We start from the raw sequence: 12643 nt of genomic DNA, 5'->3' as shown, positions 1-12643 counted from the left end.
TTTGTCCTAACCACCAGTATGCAACTCATGAGGATATGCCGCCATATAGACATAAAACCCTGTGATTTTTCACAGTTAGGTGAATCTTGCAAGCCATGAATTCCTACAGATAAATGTACCAAAGTTGCGTCAACTGCCAAGAAAGACTGATGGAGTTACACTAGACAGACATTCAGCTCATTAATTTCAGTTGTCTTGGTATGAGATGATATTCTGTACCTGAACTGAAGCAGTATGAAAGTTTAGGAAAAACAATAGATGCATGCCTTGGAGAAATGGACTCTCTCTTTTTTTATACAAATGCTGCCATCCTGTGGTTTGTGAAGAAAAAGACAACACCAAAAAACAAACAGCAACTGATAAATGCAATGCTTATTGATTGCAGTAATGTAATTTCTGCTCACACTGTGGCAGGTAGAAATAAATTGTACCTCTCAGTATCACTTGGATTGTCCAGGCTCCAGCCTCAGGAAACCCACAGGTGACATAAAGCAAGGTGATGGCCATTGTAACAACGGGGTTTTACTTTACCAGTATAGGCCTATTAGCTCTCTTCTTTCTCATTAAAGGCAGAATTGTAATGCTGTGCCACTCAGTGATAGTCAAAACTGCTGACTTCAAATAGAGCCACATGTGAGGAAATAGTTATGAGTTGGACAAACAGGTCTCAGAGGGCATTTGTTCCCAAACTTGATGGATTCTCCGAACTGAGTGCAGCACTCAGTGGCTGTCAGTAAACAAAGGAGACCATCAGAGTATAAATCCTGAGCCACACATAAAGCACAAGTCATTCAGAATTTGATTTTTGGATATGGCAAGCAGTGTTACGATTGTTTTAGTAAAGCATGAGTGTGAAGGAATGTTGCATGACCAAAGTGTAAGGTAGACTGATCTCTAGGTGTGTTGCCTCTACACTTCCTTGCATGGCTTGAAGTGTTCTTTCCAAATGTGTGAGACCATTTCTCAGCTTGGCCATTTCTACACCTGCATTTTAGCTGGAGGTGACTGTGTGCCAGGAAGATTCACACCCTGCTGAAGGGCTCTGCCACCAGATAATAGCACTGCAGTCCTTCTGCCATTTCCTACTCTTGTGCATGTGCTTTCTAGTATGTAACCAGTCTCCCCCAGCACCACTTCTAACATCTCAGCTGGACAGTGAGTTCAAACCTTTTCACTTTCCTTTTGTCTTCCTTTTCACTTAAGTAAACCAAATGAAAATAGGCTGCTCTCCCCGAATTTAGGCATTAACAGACAAAAATGAATGAATATCTATTCATTCATTTTTTTTTTCTCCCTCTCCTTCAAAGCCTCTTGGGTAATGAAATGCTTGACTTCTCTTACATGTTTTTACTGGCGTATGATGCTCCAGGTGCTAAATTAAAGCTGTGATCATTTTTGCTATTTCCCCACCTACTGATTACTTGTTATTGAAAAGACGAGAAAACAGGACGTTGAACTCACCAAAAAGGAACTTCGGAAATAACTGCAATATGAAAGTTGTCCAGCAGATGCTGCTGTTGGACAAAAAAAAAATCACCAAACGGTTCAAGGTCAGTTTCAGTGTGTTAGGGAGAACCCGGGCTTCAGAGGGCTTCTGCAGTTCCAAGTTGTTATTCAGCACCTCAGATATGGTTCGTAGAGAGTGGGAGACCCATCTCACAACCATGTGATTGCAACATTAGGTGACTGTGCTGAGCCCCAGAACTCTGAATAATTCAGTCTGATTCCAAGCAAAAAATAAGTAAATACAAACAAAATAACCCAACCAAAGCACCAAACCCACTGCTGTTACAGCCTCCTTCCCTCTCTCTGATGAAGTGGGTTATTGGTTGTCTGTTTTTAATGCATTTTCATATCAATAATGGAAAGCTTCGCTTCACATGCAGCATTTTTCTTCCTGTTGATGAATATGGTATTTTTTGTTGAGTCTTATCTGATGTTGCTCAGAGTCACGCGGAAGATAAGTCGGTGATGTTTCAGAAAGAAATGAGAGTTCAGTGTCATGCCAGTTGTGTCAGTGGGAAGACCCTGAGGATTTTTATAACTAGTAGGGTAGATCAGCATTCATTAACTTGTACTGTTAAGATGTTATTCAGGAGTGTCTATGTATGTGAAAGAAGTATTTCTGGGTCTTGTCCATAGGGATGTCTCTAGGTTCCTTCTGCTGGCTCAGATAGCTTTATGTCAGACATTGCTAACTCCTGATGAGACCAGAGTGGGAAAGGACAAAGGAGGCTCTTCTGTGTGACATTAGGGCTCATTTTGTACCCTGTTAGCCCTGAATCTCAACTACTGACTGTCAGACCACAAGCTTCTACTTAACAGCATTCCCAGGTATACAACAGGCTCTGCACAGACCACTGAGGGAGGGTCTTGGCTGTGAAAGAGATTTACAGGAGAATGTATGATCCAAAGGCTCACCTTTGGATGATGTTCTTCTGGAGATGACAATGCCAGTTCTATGAGCAGAGTGAGCAAGCTGTCCCCTTTGCAGTATTTGACCCTTTTAAATATCTCTGCAAAATGCAATCTGTAAAATGAAAACTCTTTTCCCTTTCACATTCAGCAATGCCTACCAAGTCTTTGTCTTGTGTTTGAAATAACACTCTTCTGAAAGAGCAGCACTGGTACAAGGCAAATACCCACTTCATATTTATTTAATAGTGTTGGATACAGATGATAAAATATTTCAAGAAGAAAAAATATTTATCAGGAATAGCTCATATTTCTCTTATACCTAAAATTGGATTTTTAGTGTGTGCACATTTCTGTATCAGTTTCAATTGTAATTTGGGAAATAATATATAATAAGATAATATCGTTCCCATCCTGCAGCACACTGATTCAGAATTATAGTATAAATTGATGACTTCAGACTATTGGTGTGTGTGGTGCATGCTTGTGCATTCCTGTAGGCCAAGCTGGACTGCAGTCTGTCTTGCAGGATGATCCCTACATGATCCCAACTGGGATGGTTGTTGGGATCAACCCGATTTAAGAAGCAGTGTCTGCAAATGTTGGGTCAGCCTTGTGCCCATTCCTCTGCTCTGCCTGTGTCCCATGTCACCACCGAAGCAAAGCTCTGAATCCAAATGATGTCCACCTTTGAAATGTTTCCATGTGGCAGGGCTGTGTCAGCAATGTGCCATCCCCTTGATGCATAGAGTAAGGCATTTATTTTAAATATACCACCTCAGAAATAGACAGGAAAAAATGCACACATTTTTCTTACTTAAGTTGAAAAATAAATACAGCTGTGATTTAAAGGTATGTTTATCAGCACTGATGCACCTTGGCCTTACTCCAGTGGATTTCTCTCACTGACATCAGTGGGGAAAAGATGGGCTCTGCACAGTAAATCTAGGAATATTTTTTTCTTCTTTATCCATCCATCTATTTTGGGATGTGCTAAATGCTTGCTCTCTGTTGTAACATTAACATCAGTATGTGGAAACTTGGGTTGCTAAAATAAATCAGTGAAATGCAATATACATGACTTCACATAGAACTGCATGTACATTGTTGAGCACAAGCACTCTGTGTCCACTGTGCCATGCCAGCTGGACCCAGGGTGCTTCCTATTGTGCCCCGTGGGGTCTCACAGTGAGGCAAGGGAGAGCTTTGTGTTAAGGGTCTTCTTAGTTGAGTCTTCTTAGCTCCTGATCCAGCAAAATGTTTTTTGATTGCCATTACTATGGCTGTACATTTGAAGTAATGACACTTCCACCTGCCTCAGAGCAGGGGGATGGCAAGGTCTGTAGTACTTCTCAAAAGCAGCTTTTGTGCATGGGCCTGATTGTTTGCTAGAGGCAATGGAATTATCACCTGTATGGGAAGCTTTGATTTGTGAGGATCTGACTGTGTTTCCTTAGTTTTTGTGAGTTATTGACACTGCCTCCAGTTAGACTAAAGTGGGACTTTTTTCTGGTCTTAGCAGTTGCTCCTGATTCATGCTTGTATGAATTATAACACCGAAATTCATTTAATTCTTAGTTTTGGGGGGGAAGGGGGTGGGGGTGGGGAATGAACGCCAATAAGGGGAATAAAAAAAGGAAAAGCTGAACATTTACAAGCTGGACTTTGTTTTCTGCCCACAGCAAAGCTGGACTTTGTTTTCTGCCCACAGCAAAGCCAACAGGAGACCCTTACAAAGCTGGATGTTAGCTAAGGTGCTGAGGGGGCAGTCCTGCCCCAGCCTCTATGACCAGCCAAGTTCAACATGCCTGCACAGCAGCCCTGTGTCCTCTGTGCCCTCATTCATCATCCACCGTGGTCACCACTGCACACCACGAGGGAGCCCATGAGTTGCTTCTCTCTTTGAGGAGCTGCTCCTCCTGTTGAAGAGGTACAAGCTGCACAAATTCCTTCAGTACTAATCACCTAAGGGAGAATACAGTGACTGATCTGTCATCAAATGTTTAGAGCTGATGATGGTATCTGTTGTTTATTTGTTTGACTGTTCTTTAAACAAGAACCACAGCAATGTGACAAGGAGCAGGTTGTTGTGTGTGGGCTCCAGCAACTGGCTGTTCTAGTCCAAATGTACACATACACCCTGATACTTTCTTATCAATGACAATCTGCTTAGAGCTTCATGTTTTTCAGTTTTGTGGCAAGCTTGCAAGGTTACATGTATACACTGAATGAAACATACCCCACCAGTTATTTTTAGAAAGGCTCTAAACAAGAAGCAAATCCCTGGAGCAGTGCTGCCAGAGATGCTTAAAGTTCAAATCCAAATTAAAACTGCCAATCTTGGGCTTAAATTCCAACCTGAACTTGAGGAAAACTCTGATCTGTACCTTGAACTTTGTGACAGAAAGCTACTTCTAAGTCTTTTCTAGTACCTGAGTGTATATGAATATGGTATAGGCACTTAAAATTACATCTTGAATGGAAAATCTGTATATTTGATTGGGAATGTAGTACCTGATCTTGCAAAATGTCATCGTAAGGCTTTAACTTATAATTTAATTTATAGTAGCTACAATGGAATCTCGAGAGTCTAATTTATTAGGACTCCCACTTCTATCACAGCTTTGTAAGCTCTAGTCATGTAATAGTGAACTTGGGGGAACAAGACAAATATGCTTAATTTACCTCACAGACATTCTTAGTGAAGACCACTGACACATAAGACTTGGTTCAGAACTCACTGGGATACCACAGGAAGAAAGTCGACCCCTTTTCAGCAATGCCTTTGCACAAAGTAACTGAATGTAGCGCAGCTGAAGCAAGCACTTGATTTCTTTGCTGAATCAGAGCCTGTATCTTCTTCCTGCCAAGGCAGCGATCTTAACACTGCTCCTAAATGCACCAGTAACTCTAGAGGCTCTAATGAAAGTCAAGATAATGCCACAGATTTTATAAATAAGGGTCTTTATTTAGAATACTGTTGAAAACATTCTTGGCAATCACATCGTATAAATATATAAAGTTAAAGTTTGGCACAACAAACCAAGCAACATTAAATATATATTTTTAAAATTTTTCCTATTTTTGTTTTGTTTTTAATTTTAGCTTTTGTTTCATTTTTTCCCTTTTTCTCTCCTTTTTTTTTTTTTTTTTTTTTTTTTTTTTTTTTTTTTTTTTTTTTTGCAAAGCAACTCTTATTTACAATTATACAAAAAGTTTTATAAAAAATGGTCCACAACCTTATTTTGGCCAGAACAGGGGTAATAAGAAGAAGGATCTGTCATGCCACAGCTGTTGTAGATTTCTCTTCTCCTCCATATTCAAGAGCCAGGTTCCTATTCTCCAAAGCCCAGATTAAACATTGGCCATTTCCCCGTATATGCTTTTATCTTTAGACATATTAAATAACTTCAGTTTAACAACCAATAAATAACTAAGTGTATTTTGCAGTAATACAGGTTTGAGAAGTTATAGAAGGAATTTTGCATGATACTTTCAAACTGGAACAAGCCATGAAGTCCTTTCTGTTTTAGAAAGCAGGTCTTGGAGCATGGTTGAACGGAGCAATTTGTTCTCGGCGCAGTCCGGCTGGACCTGCCTTTATAGCACTTGGTAGATTGGATTGCTGCTGCTGCTGCTGTCCTGGGGAAGCGGGGTGCAGTTGGTGGGGGAAGGAATCTGGGCTCCACTGTCATTCAGGCTTGCTCCTTCCTGGGGGGAACAGGGACTCCCTTCAGCAACAGCTTCAGCTGGAGGCAGTATGGGACATGTGGAGTTGTCTGTGGAAATCCTCTCCACAATACTTGAAAGGCAGTCGAGGCTGGAAACAACAGAACTCTTCCCATGCTTTGGGTCTGAAAACAAAGGCAAATGTGATCCATTTACCCACTGTGTACTTATATCATAGGATGTAGTTCTTTCATAAAGAAATGAAAAGCCCACTAAGTGGCTGAAGTGCACATCTGAGAGCATGCAAAGAATCAGAGGAAATGGGTATGAGTGAAGGATGCCAGTTATCAGGAAATGGATTGCAATCTGTGAAACAGAGGAGAGACCCAAGTGAAACAGGCTGCTATTCAGGGAGGGTGGATCCAGGGCTCTACTTCAGTCCTCAGAAAAGGAATGGAAGACTGGAATTCCATCAGGCATCTCTCCAGTTTGGATCAATGATACCTGGTTAGAACAGGCTTCAGGCAAAATGGGGTTAAGACTAAAAATCAGCAGCAGAGAAGGATGTGTTCCTAGACACTCTATTTGTAAAATGGGAAATGCAGATATAACATATCCCCTGCACTTGCAAATACATTTACATGAAATCCAGTGCTTCTGCCAGCCTCAGCAGCTCACTGGCTGGACAGGCAGGCTCCTTCCCCAGCCTGGCTAAGTGACTGGGGATGGAGAAGGCCATGGGGAGGCTACGGCAATGGCTGACCCCATCCTCCGTGCTTCACATAGACATATTCTCAACAGTAGATACTCACCATTTGGTGATTCTGTGTAGTAGCTGCTGTCATAACTGTTTCTCCTGCGAGAGCTGCAAGGCGGCCCGCTGTACTCCATCTGGAAAGGAGAATAATCTGAGTGAGGCTGGAGGGCTGCCTTTTCCACAGGTCCAGGAACCATCTGATCTTGTATTTCAGTAGCTAATCTGTGCAATCGCTCTCAGCTGAAATGCTGTCAAGTTTGTGTTGTAGAATGAAGCAGACAGAATTAACTTGCCAAAAAAAAAAAAAAGGAATGGATTTACACCAGAATGTGTAAATCCATGCTTGTTCCAAAGGCAAATTACCACCATTGCTATGACAGAAGCTGTGGCTTTACCAGAGATGAGGTTTTCCAGCAAACTCATCAGTACTGCCCTACGTGTATGGTCAGTTTAGGAAAGGAAGCTCAGGAGAGGAATTCTTTTGATCTAACTTTGGAAGACTTTTCCAAACCTGAGTTCCTCTGAGAAAGCCGCTACTCTACCTTTGGATTTCCTGCAGTTTCCCTTCTTACTCTGGTTTTGTAAAGAAAGACCGCCAAATCCTGACCAATATATTTCTGTTCAGTATGTGAATCTACAATGAAAAGGCTGCATTTTGAGGAGCGGATCTTTCTGTAACTCTCTCCCACCTGCCAACTATTTCACAGTCCCAAGAACTCAGCTCAGTGATTATTATCCCCACTAGAAAAAAAAATGCAGAAGTGTCCTTGTGGTCCTGTTCTCGGCAACAGTCCTGCAGCCACCCTTGTCCCCTCCCCATAACCCAAGGCTCTAAGCCTGGACTCTTTTTCTTGCTGGTAAATGTCTGCAGAGGGGTCAAGTGAGAGGAGAGCTGGCCTTCTTAAGGGTCAAGGAAAACAACTCCTGTTACTTGGGCCATCCTCCTGTTATCCCGATGAATGATAGAAAGCAAACACTATGCTTGACCAGTTGCCCTGCACGTTTTCCCCTGCAATTTCCACACCCAAGGGGACCTGCCTCACTGCTGTCCTTTGAGGGACAGACAGCAGAGCATGAAATCAGAGGTGCCTGGAGGCCATTGTGTTTGCAGGCACACAGGGACTGCCTAACCTTCCTCCCAGGAATCTAACAGACTTCCCTTCTCTTCCCAGAGACCTGGCGTGTGGGGACCCTGCTTCCCTCTGCTGCTGAACTATGAGGAGGAAGGACCTCATCTCCTGCCCAGGGCACTCACCATGCCATCGGAGCAGTTGGAGCGAGGGCTGGAGGCATCTGACTCCCCGCTGTAGTGCTCCAGCACTGGGTAGTACGCATCCTCCTGCTCGCGCAGCAGGGCCTGCAGGCTCTCGATGTAGCGGATGGCGTTGCGCAGGATCTCCACCTTGGGCAGACGCTGGTTGGGGTTGGTGGAGGTACAGCGCTTGAGGGTCTCGAAGGCTTCATTGACCTTGCTGAGCCGCCGCCGTTCCCTCATGGTGGCGGCTTTGCGGCGGTCAGCATTGGTGGTTTTCCTCTTGCAGGCCTTGCATGCCCACAGCAGGCAGCGGCCGGCCTGATGGTGCCCACTGGGTGCCCGCACATGCTCCTCCTCGTGTGGGTGCCCGTGGTGGTGCCCGTGGTGGTGCGGGTGCTCCTCAGGCTTCAGCAGCCCACCCACGTGCACCAGCCGGGGGTCCAGGTCCTCGAAGAAGTGCATGTCCGATGTGTTGAAGCACGGGTCATCGTAGAAGTCGTCAGCGGCCGCGAAGGAGCAGAGGGAGCCCTCCGTCATTTCCATGGGGCCCAGTAAGTCCATGGGGGCGATCGGGAATGCGGAGCGGGGCGAGAGGGTGGTCGGGGGGCGCGGGGGGGTCCCGAGGGTGTCTGTGCAAGGCAGGCAGGGAGTGGGGTCCTCGCACCCTGTCCCAGGCGAGGCCACCGGCGCGGGTTGTAACTGCTGGCACCACCACCACCGCCGACCCCTCCCCAGCCGCACCGCCTCGGGAGCGCCGCTCGGGGCCGTATTTATGCCGGAGCCCCCGGCGGGCCGGGGCGGGGCGCGGCGGGGCGGGGAGGGGGCCGCGGCTAACGGAGCCCCCGGAGCCTCGGCCCCCTGCGGGGGGGAAGGGGGAGTTGCGCGCGGCGGCGCGGGGAGGGCCGAGCGGCCCTCGGGTGCCGGATCCCCGCTCGCCGGAGGGACGGCCGCGGCCGCACGGTAACGGCGGGGGCGTCCGCGACGGAGCCGGGAGCGGGGGACGGCGCGACGAGCCGGGGCGGCGGGGCGAGGACAGCGACGGGGTCGGGGCTGCGGCGCGGCGCGGCCGCCTGCAGGGGGGAGTAGCGGCCCGCGGCCGTCGGCGGAGCTCGGGGAAAGCGGAGGGAACGGGAGCGAACCGCCCCGTCGGAGCTGCGGGAAGAGGCTCCGGGCCCGACGGGCGGCTCGCGGAGCGCCGCGTCCTTCGCCCCGCAGCGACGCGCCGGGGCTGCTGCCGCGTGCTTTCTGACGGCGCTCGGGCGCGTGACGCCGCTCGGGAGCTGTTCTGTCAGAACCCCAGCGGAGCGCCCGCACCACGAGGTGTGAGGATGGGGACGGGTGCCGCCATCGACGGGTCGTGCCCCGGAGCTGCGAGGGGTCGGGCGGGGCTCGGGCACGGTTATCGGAGCTTGGCCTGAGGCACGGGGCACCGCGACTGCGGGAAACGCGCGGCTCCTGGGCTGAGTCGTGCGGCCGTGGTTCTGCTGTGACCCACCTGAGTTACAGTAAGTGACTCTTTGCACCTCGGCTCAGATGTGTACGTTTGCGATTCAGGTTCCCCTTTGAACTCGAGGCTCAGCTTACCTTAATTCCAAAGCCTTTGAAGAGATTGACATTACGTCGCGAGTGGCATTGTGCCGCACGTGTAACCACACTGCAGTCCAATTGCTTGTGCAATAAGAGTGCAATAAGCTTTCTTGGGCAGAAAGCTGTGGCAGAGTTGGGGATATGGAAGAGTTGTGTGGCTTTGGTAACATCTCTCAAGGCTGCTGGAATCTGGGTTTGGAATATCACTTGAGCTGCAAAGTTCAGGTCTTTCTCCAGTACTGAAGTACTGCAGCACTTCTGCTGTGTGATTTCATTAACTTTATGATTAAGGGATTAATGGACACTTTTAATCTCCTGTTCTGCAGTTATAAATGCTGGTGACATTCGGACTCCTTTAAAATCAAAGACAAAGCTCGCTCTGCAGCAAAGCTGAGAGCATCTCAGAAGGTGATGGAACATCAGTTGGGTCCATGGTCCCGACGCCTGTGGCAGCTCAGATGGGCTGTCACCACAGCGGATTCTTCTGTTGTTCTGTCATTCAGTTTTTTATTGAGTCTAGATAAAGGTAAGAATTGTTAGTCACATTCTGTCATTACCCCAAAGATTTATTTATTTATTTATTTAAGTAGATGTTTTGGGCTCTGTACAAGTTTGTTCTTTCACTGTATCCAGAGCAGCTATTGATCAGCCCTACACATGCAGAAGTGTATCTCCCAGCTGTTCTGAGGCAGAGCAGCAAGCTCATGGAAACACTCCACTGTTATCATAGAGGCTCTTTGATCTGGAAGCAGAGAACAAGAATGTTTGTTTTAACCTTTATAGAACAGCTAAAGTAAAAATAACTTGTATTCAAAACAATGTTTTGTATACTATAAGACAAAACAAGTAGAAATGAGAAACATTGCATGGTTTAACAGCTGTGCATTGGCTGTCGAGCATTGGTGCTGGCCTTGCTGACCCACTCAAAACAATGGAACTTTGCTCAGGTCATTGGTTTAATTAGTGGAAATGCTAATTTTGCTAATATTTACTTAAAGCTACAGCGTCATCTGCCACTGTGAGTGTGCATCTAGGTTGTATCTGACCCCAGGAAAAGGCATTTGAGGACTGGCACGCGCAGTGGTTAATTTGGGCAGAGTGGCAACAGATGGTGAGACTTGGACAGGCAATACTGGGAGTCTGCCAGTAATTGCCTATGAATGCTCGGAAGTGCATGAGCTCACCTAAGTGGAAAAGTCAGGAGAAAGCCATGACCAGCTGGTGAGTTCTGCTCAGAATTGTCTTGCAGTGAAGCTGCCCTTGAGCAGCTTCAACTTGCTTTAGCAGGGGGTTGGACTAGATCATCTCCAGGCCCTTCTGGCCTCTGATTCTGTGAGGATGCGTTCCTTGCAGCTGGCACCAAAACTCAAATTGTCTTTCTAGCATTTTGCCCAAGGATAGTTTTGTCCGTATAGATGTTATGGGCCAGAAACAAGTCTTTGCAAAGAATAGTATTGCAAGATGCTCTTCTCAATTTTGTGCGGCCAGAGAAGAGGAAGGATATGGCACTTGAAGAGACTTGAAGTGAATTCCTCACTCTGATTGCAGACAGCAGCTATCTCCCTTTCCATACAACCACAGGAATTTCTTATGGCAGCATTTAGAAATGCACCATTTTTGATTCCTGTTTCAAAGCCTCTGTTGCTGTGACTCATAATTTTAAGTAAAGAATAGGTCTCTTCAGAGCTTCCAGTTTGAATGCTATATTTACTGCAGCGATGTTTCTGCAACTGTTCTGGATAATTTGGGCTTTGCTTTGTAAGAACAGATACGGAGTACATGTATGACAGCATTCAGCAGTGGAAGAGTATCTGTACAGTTGCTTTAAATGCTGTTGACTTTATACCTGTTTGTTTCACACTGATCCTACATCTCATTTTGTCAGGGCATGGTTGAAATGAAGCTGAGAAGAGAGTTGCAGGTTGTACTTCCTGCACTGCGAAGCATGGAGAGGATCATCCTGTACACAGTGGATGGGTTCTGCTGACAGAGATCACAGACACACATGCCTCACAGCACAAGCGTCACGTGGACAAGAAAAGCTTTGGTTATCTACAGTAACTGATTTTTTCTTTTTCAGAGGATACACTGGGAAAACAGCTGATGGTGAGATTACCTAGAATTAATAGAACTGTCTCTTCAGGCAGAGTCCAGAAAGTATGTTGGAAGAGAGAGAATAAAGGCCTAAAATCTGAAAAAGTACAAAGATAAAGATGAGAAGAGTCTCTGAGAAGCACATATGGCAGTATTTCTGGGGAAAAGAAGCAGCAAGTAAGTCTTACATTGAAAAGTTTAAATGTTGGGCTCCTTGTTCTGTTTGAATTCATTTAAGGTCTTCAGTGCTTGAAACCAATTCCTGTATTGTAGGCTAGCAAATCTTAAAGAAGACTGTTGTATATCAAACATTGCCTGTACTAGCTATGTGGCACTAGCTAATAACCCAACTAGCAGTTTTTCTCCATTCATACTTAGTGAGCTATGTATTAATACTGAGAAGAACGGATTCCATTGCTCTTATTCATGTTGAGTTGCAGTCAGTGGAACTAATTGTTGAATAAGGTATGCTCAGCGTGAAGGTGGGTGTTGGAATCCGGCCCAGATGGAAATATCTGTTAAACTACTGCTGTATTTGAGAGCAGCCACCCCAAACAGACAAATCCAGCATGTTGCTAAAAGCTTTTCAAACCATTCTTGTGGCACAATGCAGTATTTTTGCTGGAGAATACAGGAGATGTTTTAAAGTAATTTTCCCCAACTAAAAGACAAAAAAAAAAAAAAAAAAAAAGTTGAGTCATTGCACTAGAAAGATGGGGAAAGCATCAGTGCTGTAATCATCTGTCATGTTGCAACACTAACAGAAATTAAGTGCTCTAAACAGCTTTACAGAAATGGGTTATTAACTGCAGCGGTGTAAGGGAGTCACAAAGCACTTACTGAAAGTGTGTTATTGTGCTTCTTTG

The 12643-nt window shown here is 45.8% G+C and overlaps 2 protein-coding genes across 29 annotated transcripts in view; one reads left to right on the top strand and one right to left on the bottom strand.

Annotated features, from left to right (window-relative positions):
* Positions 1–5362: 5362 nt before the first annotated feature.
* MYOD1 (myogenic differentiation 1) lies at positions 5363–8841 on the bottom strand. Of its 2 annotated transcripts, XM_015864142.2 has the most exons (3): positions 8097–8841; positions 6897–6975; positions 5363–6269 (listed from the first exon to the last, which is right to left on the bottom strand). In XM_015864142.2, exons 1-3 carry the CDS (start codon positions 8655–8657, stop codon positions 6016–6018), a joined length of 894 nt encoding a protein of 297 aa, XP_015719628.1. In that variant the 5' UTR covers positions 8658–8841; the 3' UTR covers positions 5363–6015. The 2 variants fall into 2 exon arrangements, with proteins under 2 accessions (XP_015719628.1, XP_085406330.1); XM_085550204.1 differs by lacking the exon at positions 5363–6269 and having other exon boundaries at positions 6950–7089.
* A 64-nt stretch (positions 8842–8905) lies between these two features.
* LOC107314671 (uncharacterized) overlaps positions 8906–12643 on the top strand; it is a 47933-nt gene continuing 44195 nt past the window's right edge. For 10 of the 27 annotated variants that reach the window (XR_014947088.1, XR_014947089.1, XR_014947085.1 and 7 more), the window contains exons 1-3: positions 8906–9056; positions 10010–10209; positions 11764–11954. Coding sequence is in view for 5 of the 27 variants with exons in the window: in XM_085550212.1 (XP_085406338.1) it covers positions 11897–11954 (58 nt within the window). In the remaining 22 variants the exon portion in view is untranslated. Of the gene's footprint in view, positions 9057–10009; positions 10210–10681; positions 10905–11568; positions 11741–11763; positions 11955–12643 lie in introns of all 27 variants that reach the window. The other 17 variants (XR_014947090.1, XR_014947082.1, XR_014947081.1 and 14 more) reach the window with 11 other exon arrangements.

The sequence above is a fragment of the Coturnix japonica genome, chromosome 5 (assembly GCF_054131305.1).
Source record: "Coturnix japonica strain WE chromosome 5, WE-NBRP24, whole genome shotgun sequence".
NCBI classification, from domain to species: domain Eukaryota; kingdom Metazoa; phylum Chordata; class Aves; order Galliformes; family Phasianidae; genus Coturnix; species Coturnix japonica.
The sequence above is the reverse complement of the archived record's forward strand: the minus strand, read 5'-3'. Positions and strand labels throughout refer to the sequence as shown.

Coding starts and splice junctions, on each gene's coding strand:
- MYOD1 (XM_015864142.2), bottom strand. CDS start 8,657: ATGGACTTACTGGGCCCCATGGAAATGACGGAGGGCTCCCTCTGCTCC. Junction 6,976..8,096: donor CCAACTGCTCCGATGGCATG/GTGAGTGCCCTG, acceptor TCTCCTTTCCAG/ATGGAGTACAGCGGGCCGCC. Junction 6,270..6,896: donor CTACACAGAATCACCAAATG/GTGAGTATCTAC, acceptor CTTTGTTTTCAG/ACCCAAAGCATGGGAAGAGT.